Source organism: Pezoporus occidentalis, unplaced genomic scaffold (genome assembly GCF_034315485.1).
Source record: "Pezoporus occidentalis ecotype Australia unplaced genomic scaffold, CSIRO_AGI_Poc_V1 ctg88, whole genome shotgun sequence".
Classification (NCBI taxonomy): domain Eukaryota; kingdom Metazoa; phylum Chordata; class Aves; order Psittaciformes; family Psittacidae; genus Pezoporus; species Pezoporus occidentalis.
The window spans coordinates 2,129,908-2,153,574 of record NW_026916242.1 but is presented as its reverse complement, the minus strand read 5'-3'; the positions used below and the strand labels follow the sequence as shown (position 1 = coordinate 2,153,574).

The following is a 23,667-nucleotide window of genomic DNA, read 5'->3' as shown; positions in this document are numbered from 1 at the left end:
TAGGAGGCAGCAGAGGGGAGTAGGACACAAACCTGTAGGGTAAGGAGTGGCATGGAAAGGATGCTTTGGGAATAACTGCTTATCTTTACCCAGTGCAAGAAGTAAATGACAAGAAATTAAATTTTTGATTGACAAGTTCAGAATGGAGATGATTGTCTTCACACACTGAATTTGCACTGGGGAGCTCTGCCACAGAGCACTGAAAGTGTGTATGGGCTCAGCAAGTTACTTAGGGGCAGCTCCTTGGGGAGTGCTGCATGCAGAAATGCCTTTTTTGGGCTAGAAAGTCCCTAAGCTTCAGCTTTTTCAAAGTTGGGAAAATATTTTTATCTCCACTGATCTTTAGCAATGCGCTAGAATTTGAGAGACCTGAATTTTACCTCTGACCCTGACTTGTGTATCCTAATTTTATTGTGTGCAAAAAATGCGAGTGTGGTATCTTCAGCATTGTATCATCCATATGACCATCTACAGCTTTGGTGATGCTGGTGGAGGGCAGCTAGGAGGAGACATTGTGTGCGAGATGTGGGGGGACTAGAGCTCATATCCCCTTCCATTCCCTTCTCCCTCTGTCTCATCTGCTCTTGGAAAGTTACAGAGTGACTAAACTCTTTATTTTTAGGCATTACAAAGAAAGAAAGCATTAGACAGCTGGCTGCAAGAATATTTATTTGTGACGTTTATCTGCATTTGTGCAGTTCTTGTTGCTATTCTGGAGAGAGCATACAATTCCTCCTGCTTCAGCTTGTTGGTCTCACAGTTTCAGGAGAAACTGAAATACTTCTAACTTTATGCATGCATATATTTAATGAATAAATAAATAAATAGCTTCCATGTTTGGAAAACATGGCTGCTGCTGTTTGCAAGCTGCTTGCTTTGTTTGTGCCCATTTTTGTAGTAATTTACTAAGTGGAGAAACAGCTGGAGTGCTGCTGGTAGATTCTGCACTGGGGTATTACCATACTGGTGGCCGAACACCCTGTGCTCCAGTCAGTCCTGTTATGAACTAACCTGCAGCTTGAGATAAACTCCTTCCTAATCTTTCCACTTGTGAGAGAAAGGATTAAATAGGTTTACAGTGAGACAACGGTGTTTAGCAGAATATGTGAACTGGGGCTATGATCAGTGGAGTCTGCCTGGCAGCCTGTGAATAGGGGCTGCTAGGTGTGCAAAGGTAGCTCAAGCCAAACAGATGTTACTGGTTGTGGGGTTTGTGATTGAAGCAAAATCTCAGGAAAAAGGTAGAAGTTTTGACCTTGCGCAATGGGGAGGTGTAACTTGTAGATATGTATCTTCAGTCAAAATAAAAAAAAAAGCAGGACAGTATGAATTTTGGAGAAATCCAGCTGCAAAAAAAAGTTTTACAGTAATTGAATGGTGTGAGTCAGTCGTATCAGTCAAGTTCCTTAAGAGTAACTCTGTAGGACAAAGCATTTAATAATACTGCTGTTGAGTGATGAGGATAATTTGTTTTATTTACTTGAAATGGTGTGTGTTAGCACTGCACTAAGTGGTATACCTGCAAGCTGAAATACAGCTACTAAATCTTTTTTTGATCACACCTACCTTTCACAAACTGTTAAGTAAAGTGGAACTTTCTATTACATGAAAGTACTCTTGGATGAAAGCCCTTGAGTCCCCTATTGTCCCCAAGCAGATTACAGACCAAATCATCTCCAAACTGATCTGTATAAAATCTTTTTTCACTTACATGACATTGATGCTGAACGCTGTTTTGCTACTACAGTATGCTGAATTTATAGGGTGCTTTGTTTCCCAGCTGAAAAATTACTAAAACCTTTTTGAAGGTGAACCATGCTCTTCCAAGCAGAGATAGGACAGTTTTAGACAGTTTTTATGTGTACATGTCAGTACTGCTATTGCATGATGTGTTACAGCTGTAGTGCTGTTCTTTAGCCTGCTTTTTATATCCATCTTTAATATATTAAAGGAAAGCATATTTAATATTGAAAGGCAGAAAAATGCATGGGAGTGGCACTGGAGCATTACAGGGTCTGTGGCAGTACTTGAGTACTAGGGACTGGTGTTCCAGAGGGGTGCCTGGCCAATGGAGCAAGCCCAACAGAGCCCATGTGTAGTGATGCATCTGCTTCTGCCACCACTGATCTCTAGGATGCTGCCCATGCTAGTTCCCAGCAAATACCTTCACTCAGTAAAGTATTGGGTTATGTTCCATTGCCTTAGGTGAACAGTTTCTCATTCTACACCATTAGTGCCACCAGCCCTCAGCAGCACTGCAGGCTGCTGCCAGACGCATTCCCTGAGGTCCAAGTGTTGTAGTAGATGACTTTTTCTACTCCCACTTTGACATGTACTTTGATTTTTATTATGAGGGATGAGCAATACCATTTGTTAGGGAGGGTTTCAAATAGTTTCTCAGCTCCATGTTTAGGAAGTAGCAGGACATTGGTGATCAATGTGTGGGCTGGGTTTTGGGTTGTTTTTTGGTTGGTAGGTTTTGTGTTTTTTTCAAAGTCTTTTAATGAAACTTTGTAGAATGATGAGGTCAAAAACATGTTTGCTTGTTGGGAAGGTTTCTCAGGTCAAAACATTGACAAGAAGTTTCCAAAGCCTTGGGGGAGAACAACACAAAACCTAGCAACAACGAAGAAAACCCAAAACCACACACTCAAAAAAAATAGCCAGCAACAAAAAAATAATACAACCTCCCCCAAACCCCAAAGCATTGATTTTTCCAGCAATCTTTTTTCCCCCTCCAGTGAGTGTAAATGCTGTCTAATAGTTTGAGCCAAAGAAAGAGAAAAGGTCACTAATTCAGAGCGCTGAATATTCTTGCAAGCTGGTTAGCTTTTTAGTTTTAGAAACATGGGTTCCACAGTATAGTGCTTAGTTTGTATAATTTGGTGGGAGGTATGGGATAATGATGCTGGGGTGAAAATAATGGCCAATTTGTTATTGCACAAGTCGGCTGGAGAAACTCTAAGACTCGATTTGGAGTTTTAGGAAGCAGTCATTCTTTATTTGCAGCACTGGGTGCACATGTGAATAGTTTTGCAAAGGTGAGCACACCCGTTACTTGCCGGTAGCAGCTATATATTTGGCATACTCATGCATATTTAGTGGTTGTTTTTTTCCCCAGGAAATTATTTACATATTTATGAGATTTCCAGGAACTAATTATAATACTTGCATTCTAATTACGCATGCATTTTCTTGCTGAGTAGGGGTCTCTGGTGGTCACCGATAGTCTTCCTCACCATGTTTACATAATGATCTCAGTGCTTGCACATGCTCACAAGGTAGTGCAAAGTTAGTAGTTGGTATGTCCTTGCTTTTGTTCTGTTCCAGTCTCTCTTATCTTGAAGGTTAGCATCCTTGGTTTTACTTCCTGCTGCCTTAGTTGTTACCAGTCTCATGATGTTCCTTTCCCTGTCAGCCAGACATTCCTTATTCCCTATGTGTCAGTAATTAAGAGCAGCTTGCTGTATTTTACTACATTAGCTTAAGGTCACACACTATTGTTAGTTTAAACTGTTAATTTAAGCCTACAAATTCATCTCTTTAACAGCAGGAGAAGTATTGGACATCTCAGGAGCAGATGTGTGCTTTTCTGAAGTCATTTTGAGAGGGTTGGTAATAGGTCCCCTTGAAAGGGTCACATTTGAACTCTCCTGTACACTGCCCTCTGAGGCAGTGCTTGTGCTGCTCCTCAGCAAAAGGTTCTTGCTGACTTACTGGATTGTGTGCTAGGCCTCTTGCTTATACAGGCAGCTTCTTACCTTTGAAAAGGTTTCACTGTCAGAGTTGTGACCTATTTGACCTACAAAATTTTGGTGAAGTTAAGTTTCGTGTATAGCTACTGGATCAGGTTAACATGGTAAAGACCCCTGCCTGTGCTTCAGACATTGTATCCTGGTGGGCCTTCTGTAGCAGAAGGTGTTGGAAAACATAAAGTCAAAATCAATGCTGGGATAGGTATACTGGAGTGACTACCCTAGCTATCTACTGAATTTTTCCTAGGACTATTAAGATTTTTCTACCTGTAAAAAAAAAAAATTAGTGATACAAGTAACTTCTGAATTAAGTAGGTCAGCTATACAAAGATAACAAAAACAAATTCAGCAACTGTTTTTGTGTGCCATAGCAGTAAATCTGTTGAGCATCTGCTTAGAAACAAGCCTCTTCTGCTTTCAGTCATCCTTGTAGCTAGAGCAAATTTAGATTGTTTCTGTTTAAAACCAGCAAGCAATGTCCAACAAGTTAGACAATTGTAATCATAAATCCCTGGAACAATCTCTGTTTAGAGACCATGAAGTAGATGAGCTGGGAAAATTTGTTCTGCATCAGTCTTTCAAAAAGGGAGCCAAACTCTTCAAAAGAGATTTGGGTATCTCTTTAGCACAGAGAAGGATTTGTGCTGGATGTAACTGCATTTCCTGGTATTTGTAAATATACTGATAGGAAACAGTGAGATTTGGCAGGCACATTTAATTTGCAGGAATAGCTTGCTCGCTTTTGTTGGTTTTGGTGGGTTTTGTGGGGTTTTTATGGGTTTGTCTTTGGTTTGTTTTGTTATTGAGCTTGCAGTTGGCTCATGTTAACAACATGAGTAATCATTAATGCAAGCATCACTTCACTATGCTTGTGTCCAGCTGAGATTTTTTTTACCAGGTTGATAAAGATGCTGTATGTATGTAATCAAAGTATACCACTTAGCTCAAACTAGAGTTCTTTATACTTGGAGATGACTCAGATGCTCTCTACACTTCACATTCACCATAGTTTGCTTAAATTTCTCGATGTAGATGCATCCCCATCACAGGAAGGGAAGATTCAAACTCTCATTGTGCATTGGCAAGCAGTTAACTCAAATGTCTTTGTGGACATGAAAAGCTAAAGCAAAAATGCATATTCTCTGTGCTTATGGGGACTTTGTAGCTAGGGTTCTGCCTGGTGGCTTCATGAAATTTTTAATCTGTTAGCACAAATCATGTAGGAGCAGTCTCCAGGGTGATTTTATGCAGATGCTTTTTGCAAGACTGATTTATCTTCCTGGAAAATAGATTGTTGGTTAGGGGATGTATGGGATTCTTAAGTTTTAGGCTGTACTAAGAAGGCGTTAGTCCTCTTTGTTGCTCCATGATATGACCTACTTTTGATAAAAATGAAAGACAAAAGGGTTCAAGCTGTGATCAACAAACATGTTTTAAAATGTGCGAAATATGCACTAGCTTAGCTTTTCTCTCTTGAAAATTTGTGAGTGGGCTTCCATATTGAATTTGACTGCAAAATACAGTTGTTTAAGGGTGGGGGAAGAAGCTTTCTGTGCTTGAAACACGTAAAGGAAAAATGGTTTTCTAATTTGTGGGGAGAAGATTTTATACAACCTGTTAGCCATTAAAATGTGTTACACCTAGACAGAAAAAGTCATTGCTTTAACAAGACTCAAGAGAAACAAGAAGGTTGATGCAAAACTAAGAAATGACAGTGACAAGGTAGAAACTGAAATGAATTTAGTGTTTGCTTGCAAACCTCAGGAGATGTTTAAGGTCAAGGTGCTGACAGGGTACTTGTCTCAGTGAATGTAGTTTGAAAGTTTTACTTTATAAAATTAAGAGATTTCAGAAGCCTTCTTGATATGCAGCAACATTTAAAATATATTGCATGTGAATGGCAGGGCAGTGTGTTAAATCTGACAGAAGAAATCCATAAATTAAACAAAAAATAAATCTAAGCTTATTTTGTTGGCCATTATTCCTGGGTGTGGGGCTGCGTAAGACTTCTTGCATCTCTGTCTCTCATGGTGGTGATTTACTTTAGGTATGCCGGTTTTAAACACTCTTTTTCGTCTAAGTTAAAGAACCTTGTTTTGATTTAGGTTACCTTGAATGGATAATCTTGTCCTTATCCTTTTGTAAAAATAATCAGACATGAGTTCAGTAGCTTTTATTGCGGATTAAATGAGGACAGTGTAGGAAAGTCAAGGATCAGATAATAAGTTGTTCTCCTCCTGCAGTGGTGGTGGGGAATTTATAACAGATTTTTGTTCATTCAGTCTATTGTTTCCCATTCCTGAGGCACTTTCTTACCAGCTTGTGTAGTTTCAGTTTGAGAGAGGGGGAGGTAGTTGTGGGGTTTGGTGTGTTGTTTTGGGGAGTTAATTTCTCTTTTTCCCTTTACTTACTTACCTCAGTAAAAGTGGGGAAAGGTTTATGATTTTCAGTTTCTGGATTCTTGCTCTCTAGTTCTAGAAGGAATGTTGGTGAAATGAAGTGAGTTTCTAAATAAAGCAGAAACATTTGACAAATAAGCATTGCAAAGTAGTATAATTTTATCACTTCAAAGGGCATGGGAAGGAATCCAAACCTGCTTTGAACTGGTTAACGTGTAGCACTTGCCAGCTAACATTGTCAGTTATTTTAAGACTGATAGTTTTGAAATTGAAAGTTTAGAACAGACCATTGAGTATTTTCTTTATATCTCCCCTTACATGGAAGAACAAAAAAAAGGGCATATTTAACTACATGAATCAAATATTCATCGGCCCTGTTAGCTTAATGGTCTTGTGGTTGGTTTTTTTTGGCCCTGTTTGGAAAACCTTAATTCTTGCAGACCTTTTAAGCTCTTAAAAACCCTGTAATTCCTATTTACCTGTAGTGGGCTCTGTGGTGGTTGAGCATCTGCAGAGCTGCTGGGAAATTCAGGCATGGATTTGCTAAAGGGCATCCACTGTGGTCAGCTCAGAAATGGGAGATGACTTGCTGGTATGGAAATACCACATTCGTGTGACATAAGAGTGCCCATATTTCCAGTGCCCCAGATGACTAAGGAGTTGCTATGTATTAGTTTCTGACCAAAATTAAAAAGATGCAAAAATTATCTCTTCCTCCTTAATGCGATACTTTGAAAAAATGTTTGTTTAACACAGAATTTGCTAGTGCTAATAAACATCAGCCTCCAAGTATTATTGAGGGTCAACACTGCCATTTCTAGTTAATTCCAGGATTAAAATTATGCAGTTTGTAGAGATGAAAAGCAGTAAAGTAAAAGGTTACATGGTAATTAATTAGTGAGGTTCAAATAGCCATTAAAGGAGAACAGAAAGTGCTCTGTGAGTTAGAGGGGGCATTTTCCTTGCTCTTTCATTAAAGGTTATTTTATCAGTGATACTGCAGTTATGTGCCCACAATGGTTCGTGCTTATGGCAGATCTGACCTATTCATATTTCTAAAGAGAAACTTTCACAGGGTGTGGAGTTCCCAGGAAGTGGAGCCAGCATATTTTTAAGCTGTAATTTTATGAATGTGAGGAATTAGACATTTAGCGTGGGGTATTGGGAATGGCTTCTGAAGAGTCTGCAGGTTTAGGGTTTTGTTTTTGCCAGGGCTGATGGCCATGGGGTATCCTCCTCTCAGTCTATGCAGCACAGCATCTGCTGTGATCACTTAATACCTTCCTCCACCACAGCAATTTTTAATTTCCTTCTTTTATTGTTGTGATGGTGCTGGTGGTGGGTTTTGGTACAGCTTGGGGTTTTTTTGGTTGTTGGTTTTCTTTTGTGGGTTTGGGTTTTGTTTTTTTTTTTTAAATTCTTTTTCTGCCTGCCATCTGTTGTAATAGCCACTGTCTTTGTCTAGTTGGCGTTTGTTAAAGGACAAGTGAGAAACCCAAAATGGTGCTTGTTTGTGAACAAATTTGCATACTTCTGGTGAAATAGTACTTCTTTTAATGCTGTCGGCGAGTTGGGGGATCATTTTGTAAAGGGTTTCTTGACCCCTTTTTAGAGGAGAAGCTGACCTCTGAGTTTGAGGTGGAGTGTAAGGTCAAGCTGTTGCTGTTGTAAATAATGGATTTGAGAAAAAACAGACAAAATCCAGAATGCAAACTAGCACCTGCCTTCAGGGGCATGGAACACTCAGAGATGTTTGTCTGCAGGCAAAGGGGGCAGTATTTATGGGTCTGCAGAGACAGAGTGCTTCCCACTCCAATGCTCTGCAGTAACCTACGTTGCCTGAACTGGCTGGCTGTGGGCTTTTTGAATTGGTTTTGTTTTTAAATGTGGCTTTAGACTGTGAATGAAGAAGCTGCCTTTAAAAAGGTTCTTGAATTCTGAGTTTAATTCCCTTGTTTATGTTAGTCTTTCGTTTCTAGATCCAGAATAGATGGGGCTGCATTCAGCAGAATGTGCTTGTCCTTAATTTCTGTGTAATTGAATATCAGCTTTCAGTTCAGCTGTATTGTAATCCACTGAAAAAAATAAATACTAGTGTGGCTTTGTTCAGATTTACATGTTTTAAAGAGAAAAGCTGTCAATATACTCAATTTTGCTCACTTTACTCTTTCACAACTGTTATTCCCTCTTAATTGCAGTACCTTATGCAATAAATAGTCCCGTGGGTTTCAGTAAGACTGCTTAGGGAACTGAATTGCACAGCATTAGCAGAAATGGAAAAAATGAATAGCGCTTTTAAGAAGTGCAACATTTGGCAAAATGCTCATAGTTTGTACATGTATCAAGCATTAATTCTGCTTTGTTTACTTATGAATCTGTTTAAATTATTATGGAAAACTGTTGGTGAGAATTATGTTAATTATGCTTTTTATGACACCTGGTGCGACATTTGGGATCCTATTGATTGAATTCTATTTTAAAGTTATATTTTAACCTTGAAAACCAATTTTTATATTGCAAAATATGGCTTGAATTTCTTAAGTTTTTGTATGAAAAGTAAAAACTATCTCTTAAATTTTACCAGTTCCTCCAAAGGCAATCATGTGGACTTGGCTTTTGCACACCTGAGTTGGTGGTCAGACCTGCTCAGTATTGCAGGCATATAAAAGGTTTCTGTTGAAATTGCTTTATTTTCCTTGAATGTCCTAATAGGAATTAACAATCACCTGAGGGAATTCTTTTTAAGGCTTTTTTTCAGATGTGGAGAAGGACCACAAAAGCATATCAGTAGCATATCACAAAAGCATATCAGACCTTTGTGGGCTTTTTTAAGCTTTCCCTGTCCTTTCCTCCCTGACGTAACTGGCCAAGATCATCCTGTGTATTGCAGCTGCATTCCCTATACATGTACTTACTGTGCTTTGTTGTCCTTGTGGACATGTGCCCATTCCTCCAGTGCATGTGAAAAGCATAAGCAGCAGAGGAAGAAAAAATAAGTAATTATATTGTTGTTAAATAAATACCAGAAGCAGAAAATGTGTTTTGTTTTAGGTAATGAGTATAATATCAATATAACAATTTTCTTTTGTTTTTAAAATCTAGGCAAACACTGTGCTTTGTCCTGGATTTATCTAGGCTGTTCGTTAGTGACACATGTCATTTTAAGAATGGCGTTTAAGCAGACTTAGCTGATTTGCTTAGATTTAAATGAAGATCAGCTCAGCATGAAGCTTGTTGGAATTGCTCCTTGTGGAATTTTTCTAACTTGGACTTTTTAATCTGATTTTGATTTTACCAAATTATTTTTCTTTTCTTTTCTTTTCTTTTCTTTTCTTTTCTTTTCTTTTCTTTTCTTTTCTTTTCTTTTCTTTTCTTTTCTTTTCTTTTCTTTTCTTTTCTTTTCTTTTCTTTTCTTTTCTTTTCTTTTCTTTTCTTTTCTTTTCTTTTTTCTTTTCTTTTCTTTTCTTCTTTTCAATTGGCATGTTTAGGGAACTGCCTTTCTATTGGAGCTATAGCATGGCTCTGTCATTCCTTTGCTTGGCAGAAGGAGAAAAACAAAACAGCAGTTGAAAGATACAGGCATTTAAAACCAAACAAAAAAAAAAAAACCACCACATAAAAACCCCAGAAAACCCCAAAACCCACAACCAACCAACCAAAAAAAAACATACCCTATAAACAGACAAAATTCCCAAATCAGGTCTTACTTCAGAAGAGACTGACTTTGCAAGTGCTCAGAAAATCCATGTGAAACAAGTTTTATTTTGTGTCTATTTAGCGAATGTTTCTTGATCTTGCTGGTGGTGGTTAAGGCTGAGCTTGGGTTCTTCCTTGAATGCCTGAAGCTGATAAAGTTGTCTTTAATTTCTTTTATTTGTTCTACCTACAGCACTCCTCTGCCCTGTCTCTACTTTTAGAGTGTTTCCTATAAGGCTTTGTAAAATTAACTTGAACACTGTTTGACATCCCCTTTAATGTCTGACTTAGGCTCCGCTTTTTGGCTCTATTGCTTTGTCTTCAGGAAATTTAATTTCTTCAGTAGTGAAGACTGGAACTTTTGAGTGGTTTTTGGCTTTCTGGTACAAAACATCGACATAGATGCTAAGAATCTCAGCCCCTCTGTAACATGAGTAGAAGTGTTTTACAACTTCTTAGAATTAAAAACTAAATTTCTGAAATCAAACTCCATGAGCATTTTCTTAGCTTCTTCAGCTACCTTTTGGTTATCACCTCACAGCAATGGCCAGTATGGTTATGTCCATGTTGAACCAGACAACACAATTCTTGCTTCTTTTGTCACCTTGTACACTCAAATTTCCAGTGTGGCTAGATTACAGTGTATGTACATATAACATGTACAGAGCTTATATGCTTCTGTTTCTTGAGCAGAAAACTGGACTGCTTTCTTCTCACGTTCCTCGGTGAAACTGGTATTGCCAAAGCTCTTAACCCTAAAGTGATAAATTTATACCTTGTGCAGTGCCATTGGTTAGGTTGATGCTGTGGAGCTAGCAGTACAGTTGCAATCTACTGCCAATCCAGACTGCAAAAAAATAAGTAATAAGTTGTTTTGTGGTGTTTTTTTTTTCTCTTGTAACATACAAGGATCAAATAACAAGCTTACTGATATACTGCATGTGTCTGGATATATGACTTCCCACTCACCTTGCAAATAGTCACCAAAAATTATTTCAGGCTTTAGAACTGGCTTTCATGTGGGAATAGTATCAATGTACCAAGAATTCTTTCTTGGAAAAACAAGGTGGTCTGGCATCATCCATTTTTCTTTACCAAATGCTTTTGCTGTAACCACTGTGACGTTGCTTAGGACTTAATTCTCTTTAATCAAGTGTGCTGTCTTAAACGTAGCAGAAACGGCAGTTGTAGCTTGAACCAGTGCTTAAAATGTACCAGAGACACCCAGTTTATAAACTGGATGAATTTATGGATGAGTGTTTGGATCTGTGACAGCTTCATATTTTAGCAGAAGAGTTTGGAGGAAGAGCAAAGACTTTGAGGCATGGCTCAACACCGTTTAAACTTTATCGTTTAGAAAATTGTATTGACTGGGAAGCTTAAGTGCTTACTGCCTTTAAGGACTTGGTTTGAATTTCCACTGTGCAAAAGGAGTCCCGAGGCAGTAGCTACTCTGGAAACCAATTTATGAAAAAGGCTCTGTATGGAGAATATTACGTGCTCTTCATCTCTGCAAGCTGCCCTGCTCTTTTGATTAGTTGGTGCTTCTCTAGGAGGCATTTGTCTCATGCTTTTGTTCTGTCTTTTCTCTTTTACAACATGAAAGAAAATCCTGTGTTTCATGTGCTCCGCAGAGTTTCTTTCATCCTTCAAAGTGATGTTAATTTGCAATGAAATTCTGTCTATGAGCCTACTTCTGAGCTGTAAGGCTAAGTATCGTTTTTGTTGGGGGGGTTATAATATTTGGGTGTTTACTGCACATAATTGATTGATAACAGTAATGGAGTAAATAACTGAAGGATTTAGCTTATTTCCTTTTTTCATTCTTCTGTTTTTCACAGGTTCATTGCTAAACCATGTGCCTTAGGCCTTAAAGTCCAAGCCAACGGACCACAGAAAGCTCAACCTAATGCTATTCTGGAAAAAGTTTTCACAGCTATTACAAAGGTGGAGTATTTAATTGTAATATTAACCTTATAAAACGGGATACAGCACTATAAACCATAGCTGAATAAAACAAAGCTAACTGTTAAATGTAGTGATGCATTTTTACAGCTAAAAGCCGACCATGGAAATGTCAAGGTTGTTATTGTATGCCAGTTGGAACAGTTGTGCATCCCTTTGTGATGTTTCCTGTAAGCTTTTAAACAAAACAGAGTTGTTATACTGTGTAGGTGCCATATGGCCACCTACTTTGTTTTGCTGTTTATCTTTTAAAAACTAAAAAAAAAAAAACAAAAAACCAAAAAAAACATTCTGGGTTTTTTGATGGCTTTGTGTGGTTTTGGTTTTGGTTGGTTTTGGGGTGTTGTTTTTTGGGGTGTTTTTTTGTTGGTTTATTTTTTGTGTGTTTTTTTTTGGTTTGGTTTGTTTTTTGTTGTTGTTGTTGTTGTTGTTTTTCTCCCTTAAGTAAAAGAAAGAGAATTGTGAGTCAGTAAGATTTGCCTTACTGTTTTCCATGAAATTTCAAAGCTGTTCCTTCTAGGGAAGGTGCCTGAGCACAGGATGCTGGTGGCTTGCTGGTGTCCTAGCTGTTTATGTTGTGATGAATGTCCTTTGACATTTGGAGAGAGGGGGTGGTAGAAAAGTGGGGGGGAACCTGAAAAAAATAATGTTTTGAAGCTTGCAAACCTTTTTGCACAGTACAAGTGTTTGCCTGCTGCTGCTATCTGTCTCTGCAACTCTCACTGTATGACATCTCAACTAAAACTCTGTCCATGCTTCTGCAGCATCCTGACCTTTTCTGTAGCAGTGAACAGTGATGAGATGAGTGATCAGTAGGAACACTGAAAACCCCAGTGGTCAGTGGTCATTTTGTAGCAGGAAGGCCTGTGGAGGCCAGGAGGATGAAATTCTGCAGGAACTTCCCAGTGCCACCTCGGCTTCAGGCTAAAGCTAAGCACACCATGGCAAAGGCATCAGCCTAAACTTCAGAGAGTATTAAAGTCTTAGGCAAAGTTGGGTTCAGTGTCAGGAACAGTGAAATATGCTGTGGATCTGTCTTGCTCATGTCTCCTACCCTATTCTGAGATCACTGTGGCACTTGTGGTTTATGTCCTGTTTTCAGGGAGGGAATCACACATACCTTGTTTCTAAAAGCTGCAGCACATGTGCTCTGGCCCAGACTCAGCTAAGGGAAGAACAAATGGGATTTATTTATTTATTTATTTAAATTTATTTTTCCTTGCAGAATTTGCTAGTCCAACACAGGGCCTGGGTGTGTGAAGTGAAAGTCTGAGAGTCATGTTAGGAGCCGGCACACAGTTCCCAGCACCCAGTGCATGGAGACAAGTGCAAAGCGCTCGCAAAGAATGTATCTGCTTTCCTGTGAGGTTTTGGTAGGGCTGTTTGGTAGGTGCTCTCAAGGAAACCATCTGATTTACCTAGCTGTCTTTTTTTGAGTCACATGCAACAGGTCTCTCTAGTTAAACTCTGACTAGATTTTTCTAAAGTTACAGAGAATGGTTTTTCCTAACCTTCCATTGATAAAATAGTGGCTACTTTGGGTTGATAAGAAAACCATTTTTTTTTTTTTTTTCTGAGATGGATGACAAATATTTTACCCTTCTGTCATCCTTTCCCTTCCATTTCCTTTCTTTCCTGTCTTTTCCTGGAAGCCGATAGATGAATCTTCAGCCTGACAAAAGCTTTGCTGTTTTACCTCTTGGAACATTCAAAAAAGTCTTTATAATGGCAGCTCTTGTATCTCATTCAATGTATGTAACTGGCTTGCAGAAATAAAGCTGAAACTCCAGAAAACAGATTGTCCAAAAGCTTCTTCTGTTTCCTTAAAAAAATAATGTGATCAGGAGAAAATAGATAAATAGTCCTCATGCAGTACTGTATGCGTAGAATTGCTGAGTGATTGGAAGTGTGGCCTGTACTGCTCCTCTCCATATACTGTTCAAACTATAGCCTTTTGCCTTACATCTGCACTGGTTTACAGCCACTCTAACAAAATGAGAGCTCCACATTTGCTGCTTTGGAGAATAATTGTGTGTAGCAAATTTTACAGGAAAAAAAAAATCATTTCTCCCTGTTGTCAAGGTGATTTTCCTTTTGAATTTGCTACTTTGTTTAATGACCTCATATTTTTTAATGTGAACATGTACAAACATGGGATATATCTTCTTTCCATGTCTGTCAAATAATCTTCATTACTGCAACAATATATAGGACAAAGATCCTGATGCAAGGGGATGCAGGCCATAGAGTGTGTCCTGCGGCAGGGTAGGGTGATGTTTCAAAGCCCCACTGTCTGAGAAATTCATGGCATTCAATCACTACTTCTCATCATTTTCCTAGTTTCAAGCAAGATTTCGTGCCGTTGTCCTCCTTAAGTTTCTTAATAGTAATAACCTCCTGCAATATTATAGCGTATGTCCTTCTAGATTAATAATAGTCACTGTAAGCTTATTTTGATGTGGATCTGTAAGCAGAAATTTCTGTGAAAGTAATTTTATTTCTTTGTGTCCAACAGGCAGCTTGTAAGACATCAAGGGGCAATTACAGTGGTTCACTTCAGTTGGGTAAAGACATAATGTTTATCCTTCTCTGTTCTGTAGCATCCAGATGAGAAGAGGCTGGAGGGCCTCTCCAAGCAGCTGGACTGGGATGTACGCAGCATTCAACGTTGGTTTCGACAAAGACGCAACCAGGAAAAGCCCAGCACTCTTACGAAGTTCTGTGACAGCATGTAAGGATGCTCTTTCTCTTCTTGGGTCTTGTTGAGCTTGTGTCCTCATCAGTTTGCTCCTTTGTTTTTCATGGGTATTTTTGTAGATGGGTAGAAAATGATACAAACGGATAGAATATAACTTCTTGAATGAGAAAAACAATCTCCTTTCTTCTGAAGGAGTCACATTGTACTTTTCATGTACTTTCAATGTTGAAAAGCTGTCAAAAATCAGGTGGTTGTGATTCTATACTGTCAGGATGCCAGCCTGATCTTTTAAGACAAATTGTTGGTGCTAGGGTTGGAATCTATCTGCACAGCACCACCTTTAGGTATACAACCTGACAAAGATCTGAGATGGAGGAGCAAAGATAAAAGTCAATTGGGTTAGTAAACCCTATGTTTGTTTGTTCTCATCCTAGGCTTGTCCCCTTTACTAGCCCATTTTTTCGGGTGCACTGAACTCTGAGAAGCTAAATGCTCCTATGCTTTCTAGGAAGTTTCAGCTGCCAGTGTTTTCTTCTGAGGAATCTCTCCCAGCACCCAACTGCGCTACAAGCTGGTTATCTACGTAAAGGTCATTTTTCTAATTCGACTCCATTGGTTTTAGTATTTAAGTTATGTTTTCATGCCAGCTGAGTATAGAATCACAGAATGGTTAGGGTTGGAAAGGACCATCTAATTCCAACCCCCCCGCCGTGGTCAGGGATGCCTAACACTAGACCATGTCACCCAAGGCTCTGTCCAGCCTGGCCTGTAATACTGCCAGGGAAGGAGCATTCACAAAATCTTGCTGAGGCCATAAGCAAGTATTGGCTTTATTATAACCTGTTGGTCGTGTAGTTGTGTTATTGCTGCCTTTAAAACTCTAGTTATGCTTTTTTTTTTTAGCAGGGAAAGAAGCGTTAGGTAGAAATGTCAGCAGAAATAGAGGACAGCTACTTAAGTTGGAAGGCAAATCTTAGTTCATCTAGTTTTCCAAGTTTTGTGTTGTGGGGGTGTTGGTTGTGGTGGTGCTGGTTTTTTTTTTATTCTTAACAATTCTTAAATTATTTTTTTAAGAAACAGCAAGTAAAGAAATCACTGTAACACCGCAGGCCAGCCAGTGAGAGAGGGGGGTGTGTGTGTGTGTGGAATATACAGTTTTATCATTCATGCAGATTTCCCAAATATATTTAATCTTTTTCCTTTTGTAGGTTTCCTGAGTATTTTCCTTAAAGTTTATTTTCCTGTGGAGACATACAGGAAGCTTCATAATATGATCCTGAATAGCCTTTTCCTATAGCCAAACCACAGATGAAATATTATTCAAGCAGCAGCTGATACTTACTTTCACCAAAGGACTGAATAGGAGAGAAATCAGAAGAGTTACTGTTAAGCATTTTGTATCTCTAGCACAGAGAATTAGGCCTTTTTTATTATTATTTTAAAAGAAGAAAAATAAATTGTCTGAAGATGGTTGTCTTTTAATAAACAGAGGAACTTAGCTGTCAGAATACTTAAGTCTTTTCCTCGGTATTTACAGCTGAAGTCTACCTTAATATTTAATAAAGACAGGCAGGGAGATGGTGTGGCTAAATGTAGTCATCCTGTTGCCAGAAGCTGATGGTCTTAGAGTTACTAATTTTTTAGATCAGTGAAGAACAACCTGTTTTCTTCAAGGGTTGTAGCTGTTAATGTATGCACTTGTCTACTTAACCTGTAGGAAACCTTGGGAAAAAATTAAAACTGTAATACTGTTAGAGCTAGCATATTTGAGTGGTGCATTTAGCTGATTCTATAACAGGTCAAAGACTTCACTCTTTTGTGTTAGTGCCAGCAGATTTGGGCTGACCTAGAGGTAGAATTAACTTAGACATACCATGAAATACAGGCTCAGACAGGAAAGTTATGGGTGCTGAACTTGCTCCTTTGTGGCATACGTTGTGGAAGGATGTGCAGATGAGAGATATGCATGCAGACTGGAAGGTAAGGTCAAGCTGTAATGAATGTCATTAACTTGCGCTGATAGAACTAAGTGCCGGCTTCATTTAGAAAGAGCAGCTGGGCATTACTGCAATATGTGTAATTAATAGTAATGATAATGCTTGTCCAAAAAGAAACAAAGTGGCATAAATAATAAGTGGATAGTTCAGGTTCTGTCTGCTTGTGGTTTGCAGAAGGTGTAGTGGGAATTGCCTCTCCATCTCTCTGCATATAAGGTGCTGTGAGAATGTGATGTTACTCAACCGAACACATGTGCATTGTCCCAAGAGTATTTCCAGTGGTGCTGTCCTGTCATGCACATTGGGTGGAGTTGTTGCCAGGTAGTCAGAATAGCACTGGGAAGCCAGGGAATACCCTTTTCCCCCCCCTCGGTATGGGTGTTAAATGGTTGTGTAGTTAAGTCTATCTGTCAGGGCACTAAGTGTGTACTCACTTCAGTATTTTTAAGCAAAGAAATCTTCTGTACGACGTCTGTAGCTTTTTCACAGCTATTAAGTTACTGTGGTGGCTTTTTGGATGAAGAGTCTATGTGTGGCAGCTTCTTTGGAGCTCTGGGAAACATGAAACACACATTCCCATGACAGTCGTGGGAAGAGTAGCACTCTGAGTCTTCAGTAACTGGCGTGCCAGTGGAGAGTTTTGTAGCCCCAACAGAACAAAATGTGCCCTTACATAATAAGCAGGCACAGAGCAAGACAGTGATCCCCGCCTACACCTTCAACTGCTGAGCTGCTGCTGTCCTTCCAGAGAAGACTTCAGTTTTTCTGGCAACTTTATTGATTGGCTGTGATTTGGGAAGAAAAGTGACAGAACCCACAGCAAATGTGGAGCTGCTTAAAAAGAACTTCAACTCTTTTTTATATGGAGATGATTCAATGCTGCTAGAAAAAGTAAGCCTTGGGCCCAGAATGGCTTTTCCATGATGCAGAGAAGGCAGCTGTGCCAGAAGGGCAGTAGGCCATTTCTGACTGCCTTATCTGACTTGCCAAATGAGTAGTGTGGGTACTTTCTAAGGTAGAGGAGCTTCAGTAGGAAAAAGGCTGAGAGTTTCCAATAGGACGAAGGCTGAGAGTGAAACTCAGTGATAAATATGCTTGCCTGAGACAAATGACACTTGAGATCCAGGCCCAAGCACACTAAACCAGTAACTTAATGATCAGATTTTTCTTGTCCCTGATTTCTCACTTTCTCAACACCTTTCCTTCTTTTTCTTTTCAAGCAATGGCAATTCTGGACTTAAACATGAAATAATTCATTTGCTGCCAGCCTTTGTCAGATGTCCTGGGCATTAGCAGATGGTGGTATATGAAGGAAAAGGCAGTAATAAAGTCTCTTGTTTGTAGATTCTGGTTTGTCCACAGCATTGTAGTGAAGATAAATTACTTGTCAGGAGCCTTAACCAGCAACTATCCCAGAGAGTTTTGTGTGGCAGTCTGAAAGACAGCACCATTTGATTGTCGGAGCTCTGGAGACCAATAATGGTGAGACTTCAGTGGCATCACATACCTGCTTAAGAATTCAGATGTTATAATTATTAGTAACTATATGCAATAGATAATTTCATTGGGTGATGACTCATGATCCAGTATTAGTCAGAAAGACAATGATAAATGGGATGCTGAGGGTTATTTTACTAACAAATCAATGGGCTGTTTCTCAAGGATTTGGTGATTCCGACATGAAGCTTGGAGTTAGCAGAAGAGTGTTTGCAGTTGCTAGGAAAGGCATCCACCTAGCATAACCTCAGATTGTAATGCCCAGGCACTTACTTTATTATATTAGCTGCAGGGGAGAGCTTTTCTTTCTCTTGTGGGAATATAGGCAGTTTGCTCCTTCCTTCAACTTGAAAGATCCAAGGTGCATAATGGTGGAAAAAAAAGTGGTGAACTGAGTGTGCAAATTAGTCCTTTTGTACTGCCATGCATTTCTGTTGCTTTTTATTCCTTTTTCTCTCATGGCACAGCCTAACATGAAGACAAGCTTTCTCCTGAGCAAGAGTAGTAGTACTCTGCTCTCTATAGTGCATAAGAATGCACAAAAAGTGCACTACCTTGAGCCTTTTATGAAGCCTGTGTGGTTTCTGTGTTATTCGTGGAGAGTGTGTGCAGTACTTTGCAATGCTAAAAGTTGTTTCTGGAGAGGACTCTCAGTGTCTTTATAGGCAGGTGATATAAATTGGATCAAATGCTCTAACAACTATTCTGGAGAATAGTTCTAGCACGGGGGGGGGGGAAATGCATCTGACTACAAAAAAGTTCCCAAAAATGCCTTAAGGAAGAATGTTGCATCTTAATTTAGTGCAGGGGGAATCCCAAACGTGGAATAAATCTAGTGGGGAAAGGGCTTCAAGGTATGCTGGAAGCAACTGAAAGGATGTAACTCTTGGAAGACCATGAATGGTGACTTTGCTGATGGCCAGATAGAGTACAGGTTCCAAGAATGTCTTTGTTAATGTCTGATGAGTCAGAAGGCCAGTGCAGCGACTTTCAAACCACTTCAGTTTCTTCCCAGTTTTGGTGTATTGCAGTGTTGCTCATGCTCATGCTACCAGTGTGTACCTGTTTTTCTCCCTTGTTGTCCAGAGCAAAGTGGTGCCCTAAGTTGTTAGTCTAGGACTTTGGAATGTCATCAGGCTCATGACTGGTCTGTCCTACAGCTATATACATTTAAGCAAGCAGATTATCAGAGATGTGGTTTCGAAGGAGTGGCTGGCAGAAACACGTGCCTGAGAGAGCTTCTTGAGTTTATGCAACAATCTGCATGTTGAAAACATGGAAATGTTCCAGATGAAGAGCCAAAGTTTTATTCCCGCCTCCCCCATTCTTCTGTAGAAGCAGCTTGGATACTAAAGTATCTGTAAGTGGGATGCCTTTTAGTTTTGATGTAGGGGGAAAAGAGCCTCTGTCTCATCTCCTAGCTAGAACATATTCTTTTTGCTAAGGAATTGAAACTGTTTCATTGTGTTTATGCATGATGGTTTTAGGGAGATTTTATCTATAGCTCTAGATATATATGGGCGTATGCACATGTGTGTGTATAGGTAGAGACCGATGTATACAGATTCTACTTTTTTTGGTGGGTTGTTTTTTTTTTTGCTTGCCATGCACATTTCTATGAAAATTTTAGGGGCAGTTTGCAACTTCTTGGCCATATTGTTTCTCTCAACTAGCAGAGTAATTCTCCTACAAAATTGCACTGGAAAAATAACTATGCAATGGAAAGAAATCAAGACAGCTGCTTGGTTGTTGAATTTCTGAACTGTGGTAATACAAATCTTCACAAAGCACATAAAGAAATTCATCAGTCTGTGCTTTGTGTGTAGCAGTAAAGCACTAGAAAATAAGTAGGCATCAAAAAGCTTCTAGCTCTGAATTTTTAATAGCCTCAGGCCTTCTTAAGTTAGCTTCTAAAATACTGCTGAATACAATAATCTTTGAGATGCAAGCAAAAATACGTGGTAAAATGGCATTGCAGGTCCATTTAATTCCTTAAAGCTACTTGCAATTAGCATTTCACAACCAGGAAAAAGAACAAGGGGATAGGTCTGTAAAGCTGTGCTACATGCTCTGGGCCAAGTGTGATAGTTACTGTTCAATGGCCATAGAATTACCAAATCTCTCCCATTTTCCCCTGCTGTTTCCTATGGGCAGGAATGGCTGTTTCTTCTCACGCTCTCACAGGTATGAGGCATAACCTCTCCTCTGCTGCTCTGATCTGTTCAGGAGATCGGAAGCCTTGGTAGCTCAATTACCTGCTTCATGAAAGGGAAACTGTACACCTAACTAGTATGCTGATAAAAAGTTAAAGGTTTTCCTTGCTATTATAATTCTGGAATGTTTTTAACCAGGCAGATACTTAGGCATAGAGTACTGGATGCCTCTAAGTAACTGCCATGATTTCTTTCTTCTGGAACACTTTGTACTGAAACAATCAATAGGACTGATAGGTGAAAAAGGTGAGTCATTTGTATATTTTTCTTGCTGATCCTTAACAACTTTTCAGTATTTCAATTAGCTTTGTATGACCTTGAGTGAAATATTCATTGGTGCTTCGCAGAAGCAATACTGGACCTGCTTTATATTTGATTGTGGGGTCTGAAGAGCACAATATTGTGTGGTATCATTGAGGAGTAGGGAGTGTACATTTGTGTAGGCCTCTCTGAGTCTGGATGTAGATTTTTATTTTAGTTTTTTTTCTTTTCCTTTCTCCTCACTATGGCCTTAAAACAAAGGGAGTTGTGCAGGAAGAATAAGAGGAAGAGTATTCCTTCAAGGACAATAGCTAGCTTTGCAGCCAAGAGACTGCTTTGGCTCTGGTTAGGCAATAAGGTAGTTTTCCCAAAGCTGCTAACTCAAAACACCACTGTGCTAAAACAGACCTGTAAAGGGAAAGCCAAGGAAGCTGCCTTTCCAGCTGTGATTGGCTGTGACTGACCCAGTTTCTCTGAGTGCCAGTGTCAAGCTGAGAAGTTGCCCAAGATAACTTCTTTTAACCAAGGGGAGCATCAAGTCGAGGCTAAACAGTGGGAACACAGATTTTTCTTTAATTCCACTCAGTGAAGTGTAGCACTTTGCAAAATGAATCTTAGGGCATCCTACTTTACTTTGAAGAAGTTTCAGTGTCACTGTTTGCTACTGCTGTCTGTGCACTTCAGGTGTGACAAGCTTATTTTATCAAAAGAAAAGAGGAACAACTCTGTATGTTGTAGCTCATGCTACATGACCTATCTTTGTAAAACAGTGTGCTCTGTTAAAATTAATTATCTGAGAAATTACTCTCACTTAGAATAAACCTTCATGGCTGGCAAGATTTTTTTTTTGTTGTTGGAACCAACAATTGTTTATTACACACGTACAGAGTCTCATCCACAGTTTTGATCCCCCACCCCCTGCCTCACCATGTGGTGTGAAGTCCTTATTGGTTTTACTAGTTGCACTTGAAAGAGCAGTAAAAGTTGAATCTGACAGGCTTCATCAGAAGTAAGACCACTTCAGTGGTGTTTTCTGAAGGTCTTTATTGATTACTTTTATTTTTTTTTCTTTACTGAATGTCATGTAACTAATTAATGTGTATCTTTCCACTAAAAGGAAAGGGAACCCTCATGTCAATGAATCCTAATAGCAGTATGTCGTAAAACTGCTGGTGAAAGTTAATTGGTGGTTCTTAAATTGCCATATATTCCTCGTAAAGCAAAAGGTATGTTCTTGTTTGGTTTTGTTTTTAACCACTAGAAGGGAGCCATAACCCTTTTGTGTGATTTCTAGGGTAGAACATCTAGAGAAAGAACAGCTAATAACAAAATTGGATTCTTGGTATTATCAGACTTGAGAGGTTCTATTATTGTTTTCAGCATCCTATGTGTCTCTAAAATCAGAAGCTTGAAGATCTCTGCTCTCATTTACTTGAAACAAAATAATGTCTAAAAAAAAGAAAGGTCAGCTTTGCCTTCGCAGTGGAACCAAACCTGGAAAATAAGGGTCACTGTCATGCTTTGGTTTGCCCCAGACAATCTCATCTGCTGTGGGCTGCACTTCATGAATACTGATTTGCTGCTGGACTCCCTTCTGTGGTGGTGTTGCTACTTCTTTCCAGAAGGGAATATAGGCCCTATTGAAAGGATATTTCATTGAAAAGATATTTCACTCCAGGGTTTCCTCCAGACAGATGACATGGATATAAAATTTACCAAATCTGACTCTTCCAGCTGGGATATCATGTTATCCGAGCAGAGGTAGTGCCTCTGCATTCTGCCATAGGACAAGCAGCACGTTTGGTGTCAGGCTGTAAAAACAGCATCCTGGCAAGGTGAAGTGCATCAGTATTAGTGTTTCAGAAATGTGGATCCTTCTTGCAGAGATGAAAGAAAACAAAGGAGGGGAGGGGGCAGCAACAACAAAAAAAAAACCACAAATCCTTACAAAGTTTCAGACCATATATGAATGTGAAATAAAACCTGGGTACATTCTATCCAGTGTTGCAGCCCTGAGCGCTGTGTATATGAGCCTATCCAAACTAGCTGGTCTCTTGCAACCTTGAACTCTGCGAAATGTCAGGGTAAGGATTCATACATCCGGTGATAGGGATTGAATGGTGTGTTAGTGTAAGGAAAGGGGGAATAACAAAAGCTAGCTCTTGCACTACTTGGAAATGCTGCCTTTGAAGGGAATAGATCTGTTACTGGTGAAACCTATAGAGCTGGGTTACCTGGCATTATTTCGAATTGTGCTGCTAGGCTAGTGTAAGCAGAACAAACTGTTCTGTTGTCATGTTTAATTAAAATTTTCATTAAATATAGTTGACAATATGGTGCTTTGCAGATGCAAATAGCAGTACAGTGACTGTAGATGCTACAAGGATTGTACAGATCAGAGAGACAGTGGAAGAGAGAGGGTAGTCAGTACAAGATAAAAGCATATGGAAGTGGTTACGTGTATAAAGAAAATAAAAGGAGAACAGCATTTGCCTGTCTCATTGTACAAGAACCAGGAGGTATAAAATGAAAAAGGAAAGGAGCATATTCAAAATTGAATAGTGAAAACAATTTTTCACACTCATGAGTAATTAAACAGGATTTCATGTTTCTGTTATGAAATTCATTGCTCTCCTGAGGCAATAATTCAGGTAATTAAAAAGATACTGTTTTATTTACTTGGGCAACCAGATTATTTGGAATTGTGCTTATAAATAGATATAGTATATATACTATGGATACTATATATACAGTATATGAATGTAGAATATATACTATATATATGCAACAGTTTGCTAAGAAAACTGTTGCAAAGACTAACCTTAAGTCTTTAGCTACAAAGTATCATGCATGCAGAAACTGAGGTACAGAGGTAAGGAAGGGAAGAGCCGGTGAGTAGACAGCATTTGTGGCATGAAGGACATAGCAGGGAGTAGGGCCTCAGGTGCTGGCAGATTTGCAATGCAGCTTGGCAAGGGAGGACATACGTTTTCAAAGAGATGTGGAGGAAGTTGGAGTTTGAAAAATTGTTCCAGAACAGGCAAGCTGTGACCTTCACTGAATGCGAGAAGAGTTTATTATAGCTGCAGGTGGTAGGGAAATTGAGATGAGTCACAGATGCCAAAAAGGAGACTAATTGAAGTCGTCAAACAAGTGGCAACTAAAGTGTAGAGAGTAGCAAAGATG

General features: G+C 39.2%; 1 protein-coding gene across 7 annotated transcripts in view; it reads left to right on the top strand.

Moving 5' to 3' along the window:
- CERS6 (ceramide synthase 6) overlaps positions 1 to 23,667 on the top strand; it is a 123,756-nt gene that overhangs the window by 23,474 nt on the left and 76,615 nt on the right. For all 7 annotated transcript variants that reach the window (XM_062604744.1, XM_062604742.1, XM_062604747.1 and 4 more), the window contains 2 exons: positions 11,692 to 11,797; positions 14,416 to 14,546. In XM_062604744.1, coding sequence (XP_062460728.1) covers positions 11,692 to 11,797; positions 14,416 to 14,546 — 237 coding nt within the window. The remainder of the gene's footprint in view (positions 1 to 11,691; positions 11,798 to 14,415; positions 14,547 to 23,667) is intronic.